The sequence below is a fragment of the Aythya ferina genome, assembly GCF_964211825.1.
Source record: "Aythya ferina genome assembly, chromosome: Z".
NCBI lineage: Eukaryota > Metazoa > Chordata > Aves > Anseriformes > Anatidae > Aythya > Aythya ferina.
In genome coordinates, this window is record NC_140299.1 from 28,260,589 (window position 1) to 28,277,448 (window position 16,860).

General features: G+C 42.4%; 1 protein-coding gene across 6 annotated transcripts in view; it reads left to right on the forward strand.

Annotated features, from left to right (window-relative positions):
* Positions 1 to 15,794, forward strand: part of KANK1 (KN motif and ankyrin repeat domains 1) — a 127,504-nt gene extending 111,710 nt beyond the window's left edge. For 5 of the 6 annotated variants that reach the window (XM_084505272.1, XM_084505274.1, XM_084505276.1 and 2 more), the window contains exons 5-13: positions 1,242 to 1,463; positions 2,025 to 2,133; positions 3,758 to 3,970; positions 5,221 to 5,308; positions 7,967 to 8,186; positions 10,643 to 10,785; positions 11,333 to 11,533; positions 14,047 to 14,145; positions 14,800 to 15,794. In XM_084505272.1, the coding sequence (XP_084361398.1) occupies positions 1,242 to 1,463; positions 2,025 to 2,133; positions 3,758 to 3,970; positions 5,221 to 5,308; positions 7,967 to 8,186; positions 10,643 to 10,785; positions 11,333 to 11,533; positions 14,047 to 14,145; positions 14,800 to 14,862 (1,358 nt within the window). In that variant the 3' untranslated portion in view covers positions 14,863 to 15,794. The remainder of the gene's footprint in view (positions 1 to 1,241; positions 1,464 to 2,024; positions 2,134 to 3,757; positions 3,971 to 5,220; positions 5,309 to 7,966; positions 8,187 to 10,642; positions 10,786 to 11,332; positions 11,534 to 14,046; positions 14,146 to 14,799) is intronic. The other variant, XM_084505277.1, reaches the window with a different exon arrangement.
* Positions 15,795 to 16,860: the final 1,066 nt, after the last annotated feature.

A 16,860-nucleotide genomic window follows, 5' to 3' on the forward strand; every position in this document is an offset into this window, starting at 1 on the left:
TATAAGCAGTAGTGGAAGTGGGCAATAGATCTGGTTAGAGGAGAAGGTGCCTTAGAAATGTGTGTTGGCTGAGATCACAGAGATGTGGATGGGAATGGGAGCAGAGGAGGAAGGTGTGGGGAAACCACAACATGCAGAAGAATCAACTACATTATGTCTTGGTGCAGTCTAGCAAGATCAATGGAGATGTCAGATACGCTTCTAAAAGCAAATACTTGGAATTTGCATTACTACAGCATGTTAGCATCCTGTGTTTTGCCACTCATTTATTTGAATGAAGAGGCTGTGGCTTTAATTCTTGATAAATACAAAGAGAAACAGTCACTTCTGCCTCCTTTTTCCTCGAAATACCAGGAAGATTACTTAAGGAAGAATGTATATGTAAACAAACAAACAAAAAAGTGCATTTCACAAACAGAAGTATTTGTGCAGCTTTGCAGAACAGTCATAATAGCACAGCTGGAGAAACTCCAGTGGAATCTATAAAAAGGTCTGTGCGCAATTAGCACTGCCTTTTAAACACTAGGGGGGGAGGGGGGGGGGGGGGGGGGGGGGGCGGAAATGAGGAGATGCCAGGAAATGAGGGGAAAAAAAAGCGTTACCCAAATAGCTGGGATTTGATTTAAATGCAACCACTAGGTCAGTACAGTCCTGTCCAAAAGCAAAAACAAATCAGTGGGTGGGAGTTTATTGCAGTTGTCTCAGTAATTGAGTAAAGTATATAACTTCAGAATTAGTGGCATGCTGGCAAAAAGGAAAGTTTCCTGAAAAGTTTTGCTTTCATGGAAAAAGCCATTTCTTGTTTAAAAGAAAATGAAAATAAAAAGGGTAAAGATCTTCCAAGAAGAACCTGCAAAATCCTGCTTGTCAGGAAGGTCAGCAAAGAGCAGCTTAGTAGGTTTCTCCTTGGTCAGGTTGGTAAGAGCTGTGCCCTCTGCATGTACTGAAAGAGAAGGAAAAGGAAGGGGATATTCCTTCTATACCTTTTGAAGCCAATATCTCTATAGTTTTTCCTTGTACTGTATGCTTTCATGGAAAGAAAAACTTGCAGCTATTTTTTTAAGTTTCTGAAAGTGATCACACCCTTTTCCTGCTGGGTTCTTTTAACAGAGTATTAAAAAGCACAGGTGTTACCCCTTTTTTCCTTTTTTCTTGTGTATTCTGTTTTGTTTTCTGGTGACCATAGCATTGCCCTACAGGTTTTGGTCTGACTCCTCCATGGTGACTACTGTCTTCTCCAGCAGGTGCTACTTTGGAATACATCCCTCATGGCCAACTTGCAAATGCCCACTTAACTTCAAATTTGCGAGCGCTGAAATTGGAGCAGGACATTGTGCCTGCTCAGGAGGAGAGGAAGACTCCCCTGGTGGAAGCTGCTCGGGGAAGGAAGTCCTTTTCTCCTCAGGACAAAACTCTAGCTGCAATTAACCTGACAGATGACCAGCTTGCCTCAGGCCTCTATGGTAATAACAGGCTCACATTCATTTTTCATCATGCTGATGGAGTCTGAATATGAAACACAGTTAAAGCAGGTCTTCAGGGTTCCCAAAACTGAGAAGGAATTAAAAATTGCGACTATGGAGAAAGTGGTGTTGAGACTCTCTGTCTAATACATTACTTCTGGCAAGGAGCTGCTGTCATTTGACATGAAGAATTAAGATTTTTTTGACAAAGCAAAATAACCCATTTCAATATTGGAAATAAGACATTGGATATATGTCACAGACAGCAAAGCAAAAATATATATTTTCCTAATGTTTTCTAAAACATCAAAGATTGTCAGCATGTTGGAGGATGGGAAAGTTAGGCTATATAAGCCTTCTGTTTCCAGAGTTGTTTTTGGAGGTGTTCTATATTTTCAGTGTGCATATAACACTGTGACTATATATAAAAGATAACAAAGACAGCTTCAGCTGATAAATTAAGCAGAAAGCTGTTTGTTTTGAAAAACTGTCTAAAGCTGCTGCAGCCAAGGCTGGCTACAGATCTGTACTGATACATATGCTTTGCCTGTCTTTCAACAGTATGTAGTAACAATGAAAACACACTCAAATCTATCATGAAGAAAAGGGATGGAAAAAAGGATTTGAGCAACACCAAGAAGAACCTGCAGTTTGTCGGCATTAATGGCGGGTAAGAGGCCTGTCTTAAAAAAGTCTGTCTGGTCAGGTCTTGTAGTGCTGTCACAGTGGGAAAGAAAGGAAGAACATCTGAGTTTGTGCATAGCCTGTCCTTGGTGCTGAGGTGCATCCACTGAGCTTAAGGGTAGGAGGGCAGAATTAAACACTTCAGCTCATCTTAATGCTCCACAGACCCTTTGTGTATCTGTGTTTGTTGTCTCAAGTGGAAGCTACAAGTCACGCTTGGAGTCAGTCTGAAGTACCTGTACCTTAGGTGACTGCCAAATTTAAGAGGGTAAAATAAAGCAAATAAACTCCAAGAACCATGGGAATGTTTCTCAGTAAGTAAAACCTCAATATGTCTTTGGCAGCTGACAAGAGCGGTATTGTGCTGCTAAACAATGCACCAAGGGATGGCATTGCTTAAGAATTAACTTTTCTGGCTTTGGGCTAGATAAATACAGAATCTTGGTAAAAACCATAAGGAAAAAAAATCTTCTTCTAGAACATTACTTAATCTTTGCAGAATGTAGCAAATAACTTTGAAATGGTTTCACCAAATTGTTTTTATATAGCTTTACAAGCCCTTTCTTCAAATTAGTTTTCCCTTAGTAAAAATGCTTTGTACAGTATATAGCCTAAATATTGCAATCACTTGATTTCTTACCTATCAACTGAAAGTATTATTACTTCCAGCAGAGGAGTGTTGTCACTCATGAATCAGTGTTGTACATTAGAAGGAAGCCTTAGTACATTAATTCATGAGATGTTGAAGTTGGTGAGTTAAAGCAATTAATTAGAATCAGAATTATAATTACCCCACGCACTAACTATTCACCTAAAATATCAACTGATTTGGATCCTCACAGGAAAAAAAAGACGACAAAATTGTGGCTGTTGTCCTTATATATCTCCCTTCCTTTCACCTGCCTAGCAAGGCAACAATGCAGTTTGCTCTTTACAAAAGTAATTTAATCTGGGAGATAAGGTCAGGTCTGATATGGTGTTGAAACTTAAAGTTTTTGTTTGTCATTACACATTGTGCACATAATAATCACAATGACAGAATGAAGGGATTTGTGAAGAGACCTCAACTGACAATGACAATTTAATTAGTTGTCACTCAGATTAAAAAAAAAAAAAACAAACAACACAATATTAATAAATACATGTTTTAAAAATACAATATTAACAAAAAAGAATTAGAAATTTGTTTTTGAAACTATCAAGTAAGAAAAAAGCATTATGACAAAAATGATTTTCTTACACTTTCTCAGTACGCCATAGCTAACCACAGATGGTGAAGTGCTGTGGGTTTCTGCTGTTCCACTGTGGTGGGACATATGAGCTTTTGAATTGGGGTGACTTACACTGCCTGTACTTTATGTGGATTCCTACCTTCCTAAGTGGTTTTTGCACTGAGAGTCTACTAGACTAAGCTTTGGGACCAGTTGTTGGACTACCTACCAGCATTGAAAACAAAAAGCAAACAAGCAAACAAAATGTCTGAGCTGTCTTGGCATTTCATAAAGAATTATTAAGTGCTTTTAGTTCTCTTAAGCAGAACACAGAAGAGTAACAAAGTCCACTTTGGAGTTACTGACTCCAACTGAACCAATGCTTCGTCCCCCCCACAGGTACGAAACGACATCCAGTGACGACTCCAGCTCGGAGGAGAGCTCCTCCTCGGATTCAGAGGAGGAGAGTGAGGGCCACGCATACCCCCACGGCCATGGTGCAGAGGAGGAGGAGGATCCTGCTCTCGGAGCCCCAGAGACTGGGGCCATGGGGGCAGAGAAGGACAGGCCCCCACTGGAGTGCGAGGCTGAGGAGGTGGAAATCAGAGAGAGGTAGGGTGGCCCTGCATGTTTGTCCTGATTTGTGCTTGGTTGGTGAATGGGCAGAAGGAAGCACACAGACCACAGTGAAATACCCGGTGAAGGGATATGTTAACAATACTAGGCTTGCCACATGTTTCCAAGTGTGCTAGCTTGGAAGGTTTTGTAAGTGGAATAATACTAGTATAGGGCAAAGACAAAACCAACCTGTCATGTTTCACTGGAGATATAGCATAGCATCAAACTTATCTCTTGTTATCTGCTAAATAACAGAGATGTGGAAATTCATAATTAGAGGCTATTCATAGACCTTGGAGCTCTGAGTATTAAAGTGCTCTGAGCTTTACTTAGATGGCACTTAAGATGGCCTGATATTTTACAGGTGGCATGAAGAGATAGGCATTGTCTCAAAGGAGTTGTGTAATTTATATTTACCTTAGCAAGGGGTGATGGTGAAGAGGGGCAGGGATGGTTTAGGTAGGCTTGTGTATGTGAGGAGCACAATCTTTGCAAGCTGGTTGCCATGGTGGAGACCTACAAGGAGAAGAGGCAGCGTGCCTGGCCAGATGGGACTGAACATTGCCCATGCAAATGGCTAGCTGGAGCATCTCATTTCCCTGGAAGCACCAGGTGTGAAACCCTGAAGGGTTAAAATGCCACCCCAACACACCAGCATGTTAGCCTTTCAGCTTTTTAGAAGAATTCTCCTGGAAAATTGACGTTTTTCTCTCTGTGCGTTCTAGGTAGAGACCTTTTGCTGTGGAGGCATAGCCTGGAATGCCGTGTAGCTGCCTTACTTTCAGCTGTTCGCTGAGTTTTGAAATTTGTGGTGGACAGGGGGCAAAAGGGAGACCGGGGAAACAGTAAACTTCCAAAGTGGACAGGAGGGGTGAATGTTAAAATGCAAGAAGGCAGGGTGGCACCACCTATGCTATTTCCCACCTTTTCATTCATTAGAGCCATTGGTATTTCCACTTTTTAACTGAGTAATGAAAGCACAGAGCATACGGCATGTCTGGTAGTGGTAGGTGAGAATTTCCACTAAAAGGGCTGGGAAGCCCTGAATACAAAAGGGAAGCATCACCAGCCTGCTGTTCCTCCTGTGCTCATCCCATTTACACCTGGGAAGTGCACTTTTGTTCCATGCTCAGCTTGCCCAGAAATGCCTACTGCCATGCAACTATTGAAAAGTTTAAATGTTTTGCTATTAAAACATCAAGGGAAAGATTTGAATATGCCACATGTCCTGCTGTCTTCCTCAGATATGAACTAAGTGAGAAGATGCTTTCTGCTTGTCACCTGCTGAAAAACAACATTGATGACCCCAAGGCATTGACCAACAAAGATGTGGTAAGCACCGCAGTGCAAAATTCTCTTTGAGCAACAACAGGAAAATTTTAGGGAGGGATAACTTCTTGTTTTACAGGGCTGGAATTGCAGTGGCTGGGTAGAAGAGGGTATCATCTTTCCTGGAAGAGTCACAAAATGCTTTTTCTATCAGGAGACGTTTGTCTAGAGAATGTGTTTGTGCTCTTTGTGCTGGGGTGTTGTCGTTCCAAGGCACAGACTTAAAAATAGTAATGTGAAAGCACAGTTTCGACACATCCATGCATTCCCATGTTATTTCTGTATGCGTTGCTTTAGCCCTGCTGTGGCTGGAACTCAGTTGTCACGCTGGGAGGCTGCATGGGGTGAGGATGCTGTTTCTTCCCATGACAAAAGCCCAGGGTCTGCTGAGGACCTGAACGAACTCAGCCTCCTACTAAAGGCAGGGATGCATGTTCCTTTCTGTCTCACACGGCTGTATTTGCTGCTTATAGGGATTGCCTGTGCCATTTTCTGAGGACAAACTGAAAGCAAACACTGGTCACTACTTAGTGATACAAAACTGCATTTTATGTTTGTTAGAGTGCTGTGATGTAAAATGCAGGAATCCAGTACTAGTCTCCTCTGTAATGGTGCACCTGCAGCTTTGCAGAGAAACTAGCATTGTGTGTGTATAGTTCTGACATCTATAGGCCCAGGAACGTTTTGAAAGGCTGGTTAATACAGGTGTGAAGGGTAATTTATAGTCCTGTGTCAATCCTTCAGGAGTAGTTTAGGCATTTGAAGAACAAGTGTTTCAGGCCCTGTTGGAGTTGAAAGTGTCAAAAATGGCATGATCAGGTGATAATCTCTGTCTTGGAAGTGTGATTTGAATTTACACTTTACTTTCTTATGCTTAAAGTGTTTGCCAGCACAAGCAGTGCGTTGTAGCTGGAAATGTCAGACTGATCAGCTCTGGTTCTCTGCCTAGCTGCTGATAAAGAAATCTTGTCCAAAAAGGGAAAACTTTAGTGCAGTTAGGAACCCATTTAAATTTCCCCAGCCTTTTCCAACACCTTCAGCTCTTGCAGCTGCTGTTTATGCCAGAAGGAGCTGCAGACTGCTCCCATTGGGATGTCATGGATTACTTGAATGAAAGTGTACCTTTTTATAATATGTGTGGTACTGTGACTGTAAAGAATAAATTCCTCATGATATTTTGCACTCAAAAATTTATAAAATCAAAAAATATTCATAGTTAGTCACTTCATCACCACTTTTGTGTTTTACTCTATGTTCACACTATGTTTGGTCTTTATTTCAAGTGGATGGGACCTTTAAGTTTTTATAATGGGAGTACTTATGTAGATGCATGTAAAATATTCTCCCTTTACTGGATGTGGTCCCCCTCTAGAGTTGCTGGTACAGAACCTCTCTGCTTTCTGTAGAGGCTAGAGAAGTCTGCTGAGTATCTTCTCTGCAGAATTGTCCTTGAACTCACTGGTCACTGTGCAGGTGGGGGTTTATGAGGAGAGAAGATGGACATGAAAGTCCTTCCATGAATTCCAATTTCTGAGAAACTGTCTCACAAAATGGGAACTGGCAGTCACTGCAGGAGCCCCTTTGGCTCACCCCGAGGCCTGCTTTACCTAGGTTCCCAGCAGACAGTTGTCTGGACTACAAGCATCCTACCCCTCCACCCTCAGCCCATACCATTGGGAAAGTTTATCCTGAATGTCAAACGCGCATCTCTTGTTGCAGCTTAAATCCATTACTACTTCACCCATACATCCTGGAGGTGAAAAACTGATTCTTTTCTCATTGTAACAGCCTTTAGCACTGTAAAAACATTACTGTGTTCCTTTTTCCGAGTGTTCTTTCAGCAAAGCATCTGCAGTCCTTCCTGACTCTACTGTAGATCAGATTTCCTTGTCCTCTAATCATTCTTGATGCTCACCTTTGAAACCATTTTGACTGAATATTTCATGTCATTCAGTATTCAGACAGGACATGGTAGTCCAGAAGTTGCCATCACAGTGTTTGCCAGAGAGAAGGGACTGCATCGCATGCTGTGCAAGCTATAAAATTATTTATTCACACCAGAACAGTGTTTACCTGTTACATGGTAGTGTAACGTTGTTTGCTCAGGTTCAGCCTGTGACCCTTTGCAAGGCCCAGCTATTCTCCTGCAGAACTGCTGTCCAGCCAGTTCTCCTGTATTTGGTGCATTTGATAACATATTTGACATAATACTCAACACAGGGCCTAATTGTCTTAGTGTGCTGTTGTTCTGGTCCCTGAGAAATGTGTGTTCCTATTGCTCTTGGTCTTGGGTTCATCACTGATTTATAAACTTGGTTAAGTATTTTATGGAAAGGGTTACTCCCAAGCCTCATCTCTGATGACCAGTATTTGAATTTGATACCCATTAATTCTGGGTGTTACCCCATCCTAAAATGCAGCACCTTCATTGATGTAAAATTCCTGAAAACAAGGTGAATTGAGAGGAGGTGAACAATTAACTTACCTTAAAGAGCGATTTAGTCAGAGGGGAAGCTTTAGCCCATGAATCTTGTTTGTGAGCTGAATACTCTTCCCATGTTGACTAAAAAAGGCCTGGCCTCCTGCATCACTGACTTGTGGGATGGCAAGTCCTTTAAATAGAATGCCCATATGTAAATTTTTCTGTCTTGGTTTTGGCAGAGGTTTTGTTTAAATACCATCCAGCACGAGTGGTTTCGTGTCTCAAGTCAGAAGTCAGCTGTTCCTGAAATGGTTGGAGACTACATAACAGCTTTTGAAGAGATTTCTCCTGCTGTCCTCAGACATGTCATCAACATGGCAGATGGAAATGGAAACACAGCCCTGCACTACAGCGTCTCTCATTCTAACTTTGAAATTGTAAAGCTTCTTCTGGATGCAAGTAGGTTGACTGTTTTTCCAGCAGCAAAAGTTAACATGTTATCTCACTTTGATAGTCTAGAATCCCTGTTTCTACTGCTAGCTTTGGAAGTGGTAGCTTTTGCAGAAGTTAATAAAACAAGTAACTAAATTATATACAGTGCTGATCGGGGTTTGGAACAGTTTCATGGATCCCTGACTCAGACTGTAGCCCACCTTCAACAGCACCAGCCTCCAGAAGATTTCTCTGGTAGCCGTGTGGCTGCTCTTTATCGAAAAGTAGAGTGCAGGTGGGAAAAGATGCATTCAGGCATAAACACCCATGTTAAACACTCAGATTAGTCTAGCCTTATCTCACTAGAGCAGCACAGAGCTGTTTCTGGTCACCATTGTGGCCTGTCTACTGCTCTCCTGAGAAGCTGGAATGCTGTGGCAGTCTGCCATTTAGGAGCATTTCCCTAATAGATGAGCAATGTGACGATGCCTCGTTTATTTTTTTGTGTTGTTGCTTCCTCCTTTCAATCCCCATGCAACCCACATGGTAGTGGCAGAGAGGGGAATTCATTGCATCTGCTCCCCACATGTGCTAAACCAGAAGGCAGTGAACAGAAGGTGAACATTGGAGCTGGTCCCAAGCAGGATGTGATTTGTTTAAGCCCAGTTTTGCTCCCTGATTGAAGTTTCTTTCTGAAAACTAGTTATAAAACCTGTCACAGTTGGTTGTGCAGCTCAGCTAGGTCAGCAACATGGCTGGAATGAAATGCATTGCTTGTAAGCCAGCAACGTTTATAAATCCAAAAGCACAACACCAGATAAACGAGGACCTTCATGATACAGATCTCCAGATCTCAGCTTTAATAATCCAGCACGTCTGTCACACATGCGAAGACCTCCTCAGCAGGAAAGCAAACACTTTGAAATCTCTGGGCCTGTTTGAAGGCAGCCAGATGGGAAGAGTGACTCAGGGCAGGGGAATGTGGGGAATGTCAGGAGGACAGTGCAATGCAGCAGGCTACAGGGCAGGAGGAAACTGCTCCTCTGCTTCCTGGGATCTCTAAACACAAGCACACTGATGTGTTACTGGGAGTCAGGACTGATACAGTTTACAGCAATCACGTGTGTTATTATGAAAATGGAAGTTCTTAACAGTAAAATCCAACAAACGTGGCTGGTACCAGGTGATAGTGAGGTGACGTCTAAATGGTGACTACAGTCAACTTTGCAGCGTGAGTATATCGCAGGTAGTTTCTTGGTCCAAGAGCATGGTGTCCATGTGTTTGGAGGGAAAAGCAGGTGAGACAGGAGACTACATCACCAGGCAGCATTACCAACAGGGTAAATAGGAAAATACATTTTCGTCTTTCATTGGTCATATAGAAAATGAGCTGAAATGGGACCTCAGGAAATATATCTCTGCTGAAGTAGTCTAATCAGGGAAGGAGAACATCACTTCCATTACTCATGAAGTAATGTGTGTAGTAGCAGAGTGTCAAATTATGTGGCTTCAATGGCTTCCCAGGAACCAATAAAAGTAAGTTGTTCAACTGGTTATGAGGTAGGACAGGTGATGGTTATGGAACATGGAAACATATGTACATTTTTGCACCTGAAAATGTATTTTTTCTGCAACATTTTCTCTTGAGAATAAATATGAAGAAACTCCAGAAACATTTTTGCTTGTTCAGATACCTGCAGTGCAATTTAATACTAAGTCTAGAGATATTGTTTATGTAAGTCTTTGCTTTCCAATACAATGAGCACACTCAAAGCCCTGCTTTCTGGTAAACTAATAAGCCTGGCTGGATGTCTGCAGAAATTCAGATTGGAGATTAGATGTGAATGAGAAGAAGGAATCTGTCAGCTCCTGGCACTAGTCAAGGTATTTGCGTGTATTTGTTCCCAGAGTACCTTTTTTCACAGTCAAATACTTCGTAGAGCTGGAAACAGTCTTTAATTTTAAAGTCTTTTCTACAGCTCCAGAACATCTTGGAGTACACTTGCAGATCCCCAAAATAACACCAGTTACAGGAAAGCATTTGTACTGAGGAGAAATGTCTTTTCCATTGACCGCGTTGCTGGGACATTTTTGTTTTGCAGTGGGGAACACCTTGGGAGAGGAGCTCAAAGACTCTCCCGATTGTGTTCCCAGGATTTGGACCCGTTACCCATTTTGGGTCATGTCAAATTTCAGACCACTTGCTTGTATAACAGAAAACTAAAGTTCTAAATGATGACATACAAAATGTCATTGTGTTCAGCCTTGCATTATACGCATAGTAGAAAGGAATCCTTTTCTTTCTCAGGCTCAAGTGCACCCCTGTTTATTTTATTGAATTGCTTCCATTATGAGAGTAATTGCTGCTTTTTTTTTTTTTTTTTTTAAATGGGCTGTTCTACTAACAGTTTATTCAGTTCATTTGCACAATTGCTGCTTTTTGGGTTCCTGCTTTCCAAAGAAATTATCTCATCCCTCTGCAGATGTCTGTAACGTAAATCATCAGAACAAGGCCGGCTATACCCCCATTATGCTCGCCGCTCTTGCAGCTGTGGAAGCTGAGAAGGACATGAGGATAGTGGAGGAACTGTTCAGCTGTGGGGATGTGAATGCGAAAGCCAGCCAGGTCAGCCAAGTGGTTCACAACATACCATTCCTGCTCCTGTGGCTTTTTTTACCTTTCCTTTCGTGTTCTCTTCCCCACTCCATTGGTACTGCTTTTGCAGTCATTTGCTCTCACACCATGGTCTCTTGATATTTATATTTTTAATTACTGTGTACGTAATGGATCCATGAAAGAACACTTGAGCATCAGGTCTACATGTCTCCTATTTTTTAAAAAAAAAGTATGATATGAAAGAATCATTACTGGATTTTGGGAGGCATTTACAAATTCTGCAACATTTAGTTCCTTCCAAGGAACTCCAGATGTCTGGAACTGGTATGATGTCTTTCATTAATGTAATAAATAGCTATGCAAATGTGGGATACATGATGCGTAAAAAGTATTCAAATAATGGCAAGCAGAGACTTGATGGTCCTATATAAAGTAATGCTTTTTTTGCCCCCAGAAAAAGCACAATGCCAACAACAACAACAACAAAAAAGTGTGCGCGCTTTGCCACTGATTGCCTGTGTGATGATTTATTTTGTTTCCTCTTCTTTTTGTGCAGGCTGGTCAGACCGCACTGATGCTAGCTGTGAGTCACGGGCGGATAGACATGGTTAAAGCTCTGCTGGCCTGTGGTGCAGACGTCAACATCCAGGACGACGAGGGCTCTACAGCTCTGATGTGTGCTAGTGAACACGGACATGTAGAAATAGTCAAACTTCTGTTGGCTCAGCCTGGGTGTAATGGCACCCTGGAGGACAACGTGAGTTGCCTTTCCAGATAGCTTCTCCACTCCAGAATGTTTTTCTAATTTAGTTTTTGGACTCATTGGAGAGCTGCTGAAATCTACTGACATGAATCTCTAACTCACAATGCCAAAGTACCAAATGCATGAATCCTGTTTTGTGGTAGCAGCTGCTGAGATTATTTGCCTTGCTGCCTTTGCTTGTCTAACAGACCTACCCAGTAGCAATTTTTGTAGTTAGCTGTATGGGTGTGCAGTGATCAGAAGAGAAACCATTTGAGAGTTCGTGGTAAAACATCCTTCTTTCCCTTCCTGTTTCCCAAGAGTCTTCCAGTTTTCAGTTAGGACCTTATCTGGTGAGTTAGTGGCCTTGCTCTATCACTTTTCTGTGTCATGGCAAGCATCAGCCCTACAGTTCTCAGAGGATGTTTGCTCAATAGGTACACCACGACTTTCAGGAGTACAGGTTGGGTCTGCCAGTCATTATGCCACATTGTTCTGACAATAAACAGATGCAGGGTGTGGCCTCAGTGCCAAGTGAGATGCTGACATATTTATTGTTTGCAGAGATCACTGCAGCCTACACTGTCGTCAGACAGAGATTTTGGTCTGTAGAGTTCTCAAGCTGGAAAATGTTGACTTGGCTGGTTAACAATGTCACTTTTTGGGTACATTTGAGTTCTTCCTGTTGCTTTCACCTCCTGAACACTGAAATGGAGCCTGGCTTTGGGATGTGGGAGGGTTTGTGTGTTTATTGGTTGAAACTGTTGTAGAGAGGCAGAGGCAACATTTTTGTTGACTCGCCTGCTGCAGGAGCCTCTCTCTGCCTCTTGCCAGCACTGCGTAATGCCTGCCTGAGGGGAGATGTAGGAAGGGTGCGGGATAATAAACCCTTTTTAGGGCAACCCAGGTTACTGCAGCCTGGATGCTGTTAGCACTATTAATTGTGTCAATAAGTCTTTATGGAGACATCATATTTAACCGTTCTGGTAGGTAGTTTATAATGTTTCCCAAGCAAAGCTTGTCTGCCACTTACTCATTTTGTAATGGGTCTGTGCTAAGAGAGTCCAAGGTTCTTAGCATTCCCCAAGCTGTACTGAACGCAACTGACACTTCTCCAGACAGCATGGTCAGTAGTGAGCTGAGCTTTGTACTGCTGATGTGTGCCACCCTGGTAGTGGTTCATGTCTCTCTTTAAGAACCTTGTTCATGGTGTTGACTGTGGAGTATTTGGCTTGCAGTTTGTTGTGTTTTATTTTCTATCTCCCTGTCTGCACAGGGCAATTAGATTTCTTTATAGTTGCTCCCTGTATTCTCCTAAGAAGACTTTCCACTTGGATGCTGTTCATCGTTTCCCATGCTGGAGAAAGGGTTTGGAGTTCCCTTAAATTGGCTGTGACCTCTCTAATACCAGTGATACAGCAGTGCCTGAAAACCATGCTCCACTCAGAGAGCCAGCCTAAGAAGCAATCCCATTAAGAGGACTTCTCAAATGGGACCAAAAGCCAGGCGGTGGACCAGCAAGCCACTGTGATATTTGTGCTGAGGTTGTAGCCGCCTGCCTTGTAAGTTAAACGCCAACAGAGAGCAGTGCGTTGTAGCTACACGGTGCCTCAATTTCAGGAAGGGGAGGAAGCAAGGAAAGCAGAGTTGGGGATGTGGCAGGTTTCCTGCAGGAGCGCCCTCTGACAGCTCAGAGGTTCACATCACGAATTGTCAGGCATCCCTTCCTCACCCAGGGCTAAAGGGAAAACAGGAGGTTAAAATTTTGAGTTTGAATTTGTTAACGCCAGTTGTAAATAGATTGAAATAATGTGAAATAAATTGGATACATTTATTTCAATAAATAACTGAATTAAATTCAAATAAATGAATGAAACAGGTTTCAATAAATTCAGAAAAAAGACTCATTGCTTTCAGCAAAAGCACTCTTTGCTTCTAGCAGCCTCAACAGCTATGGTTTCTGAAAGAAATAGTATCTCCTGAGAAACTGAGGTGACTATTGGACTGGGAAAGCCCATTTATTGGTAATCAGACTGCCATCAAGGAGCATTTAGAGCTATGAATGGAAGTGTTCTTAGTTTTAATGGGAGTTATAACACAATAATGATCCTCATAACAACAGTTATAATACTTGAAGAGCGTTTAACCCTCCTTTACCTTCTCTTCCACTCCTCACTGACACAGTAGTTTCTCTCAGACCAATCTTCTGAAATCACTGGTCTTTCACAGCTCTGCATGTAACGTGTGATAATGGCGTGCTCATTCTTGCTCAGCAATAATCTAGTCTTCTCATTGAGAGAAATTATGAGGCCTCAGACAACTGGACTGCCTCATAAAACAGCAGCACAAGGCTTGTTGTCACTTAATTATAATAAAAGAAATTGAACAAGACTCTAAATTAACCCAACTGTCTGAGCAGCAGGACCTCCACTTCAGTAACTTCCCTTCTCTGTGAGCTGATGAGGCATTAAGAGACCCGTGAGAGGACACAAGCACTAATTCTCTTATTTCTTCTTTTTCTCTCTCAGGATGGCAGCACAGCACTTTCAATAGCCCTGGAAGCTGGACACAAGGACATAGCAGTTCTCCTTTACGCCCATGTCAACTTTTCCAAAACACAGTCCCCGGTTAGTACGCAACCTCCTAGATATTTTGAACACAGTTTACAGTTTAACTTGCGTCAATCCATGTTAAAACTTGAACGTTTTAGTAAAACATGAACAAAAAGTGAAACCCGCTGACAGATGTACAGCAAATGAAATTTCAAGTTTATTCGTGGGATAATTTTATGCTGGTAAGTGAAACATACATTTTAAAATACAGACTGGCTGCAGTAGCCTGATCCCAGGCTGAAGGATACCTCCTCCTCCTCCCTTGTTGCTGGGGGTGAAGATAGCTCGCTGGCAGGGTTCACACAATATGGCTAGCATGCAGAGGTATTCTTGCATCATTGTAATGCTAATTATTGACCTGGTCACGAAAACAGAGTTGTTTCTGGAGTTACAACTGTCCTAGATATTGAGGTAAATATCCATCTGTTCCTGTGTAGATGAATCAGCCTTCTGATAAACTGCTGATAAATGCTTCACTGTCTAAACAACGCTCTCTTAATCGGTAGGTTGTATGATAGTTTGTACCGCACTTCCCAAAATAAGGAGGGAAAAAAGATTAATTTTTCACTTAAATGGAAGGGATTAAACAGAGAGCTTGTGAGTGCTGTGTTCTCATTTGGCAGACTAAAATAATTTCCCTTTGATTAATTGTTCTTTCCTCTTCTCTAGGGCACTCCTAGGCTTAGCAGAAAGACATCGCCTGGTCCTGCCCACAGAGCAACATTTGAATAGTGGTGCATGAATATCTGTAAAAATCTTAATGCCATCTTCAAGCTGCTAAATGTTACTGTTTTATTGAGACAGATACTGAATGTAATTGTCTTGTGCCTGAACTCACCAGCAAAGTGAAAGCAGAGATCTAGTGCTAAAGATAGAAAACTACAAACTTGAAGCAAGCATATAGTGAGATAGCACTCAGCTGAGAGCCTTAGCCAGAACTGTTCTTTTGCTCACCTACACTTCTTTCCATACACTGGCATAAATCATGTTTTTCTTTGCTATAGGTTGTCCTTCCCTATGTTGTATACTGCCTAAAAGGTCTAAAGCTATCCTTGCAGGGGTCCCAGTAGCTTGTTTTTAATCGTTCTAAAATATTTATATTTACTGTGCCTAGACTTTATCACAGTAACATTCTGATAAATTTCATTCCGACACGATTTTGGTGTTTTTAATCATTTTGAAATTCAGAAGTTGCAGTTGCTTAAATAGTGAGCTCCGTGGAGCTTGAGCTGGTGGGTAACTGGGTTAGATACTGGGGATAGGTCCTCTCGTGAGGTCAGAAGTTCACTAAGTAAGTTGTTGCTAATTGGGGATAATGTATAACTTTTTATATGAAAGATAATAGTATCTATAAAATTAACTCGCACAGTATTTTCAACATTTTATATTCCTTAATAATTAAAAACTACATGAAGAATTACATGTCATGTTACCATATTTTTATTAACTGTGTCAGTGTATAAGCTCCATACATGTTTATTGGAGAGTAAAATTAGAGGTACCAGCTGTATATTCCCCGTGAGTGGAATTGAGTGTAGTTCTCGGTGCATATTTATGGAATGCTATTACCTTGTCACATTCACTTTAGTCATGTGTATTTAAATGTTTGAAGTGCCTTAGACTCTTGCCATATTTTCAGAATAAAATTTCATTATGCTGTTTTACTCCTCTCCTGTTTTACGTGTGATTTGTCATCATCCAGAAATGCTGCAAGCTACACCTGCAGCAGCGAAACAGGACAGATGGGTAAGTCAAGGCAGGAGGACTGGATCGTTCAACCCTTGGGGGCTGCTCATGCAAACAGCATCGTGGCCTGCATTAACTTCTTCCTGCAGACTGGAAGGAAAAGCTTTGCCCAGGATGGTCTGCCTTCACTGATCTTGAGCTTGTGTTGAAGGCTGGACCCTTTGCTGAACTGGGAGAGAGCTGGCCTCCCTCTCTTGCCTGGGGGAGGCATCATGGGGAGACCCCGAAGGACTGTGCTCAAGTGGTTTGACCTAGCTCTCTGCCAGTTGCCAGCTGCAATGAAAGCCTTTGAGCTTTGTCTTCCAGGGGTAAATGCCTCAGCATAGCAATCCCAAACAAGACCCTTCACTTATGCCCTTTGCTTTGTCAGCTACACTCAGCTGGGGACAGTTAATGCATACTTCACTACGTGTCCATTGTCACCAAGGGAGGGGCCTCGAACCAGCTGCCACAGATCCACAGTGCAGCACTGTCTGCCTGAGAATTGGCCACACATACGCAGTATGTGACATCAGCACAGGCTTCCTAACAAATTTAATGTTCACATAGGAGCTGGGTGGGCTTCTGGTTCAACCCTCCCCTGCTAAAGCACACTGCTGGAAGAGCTGGTCTCCTTGGACATACCCAGTTTCCCTACCAAAAACCCCACAACATCATTTGGAGTCAGTGAAGCCTGTGCCTGGGGAAGCAGCACCACTCCACTGACAATTCCCCCAGTGTGTGCTTCAGTGCTGGGAGAAGGAGCTCACGTGCAGCAGCTGCAGCAATAGAAGACATGGGCTGGTTAGACTGGGAAGCTTTTGTGGCTTTCCAACACCCCTACAGCTACATCTTCCCCAACAAGCTCTCAGAAGAACAGACTCGGATGCTCTCACTGCTGTCTGAGGCCAGGTTGGGTCAATGAGGCACGAGTGTCTTTTGTTTTGTTTTTAGAACTGTTATCTGCCAGCTCTTGCCACTATTTGGACTTCAGTTTGCTTTCCA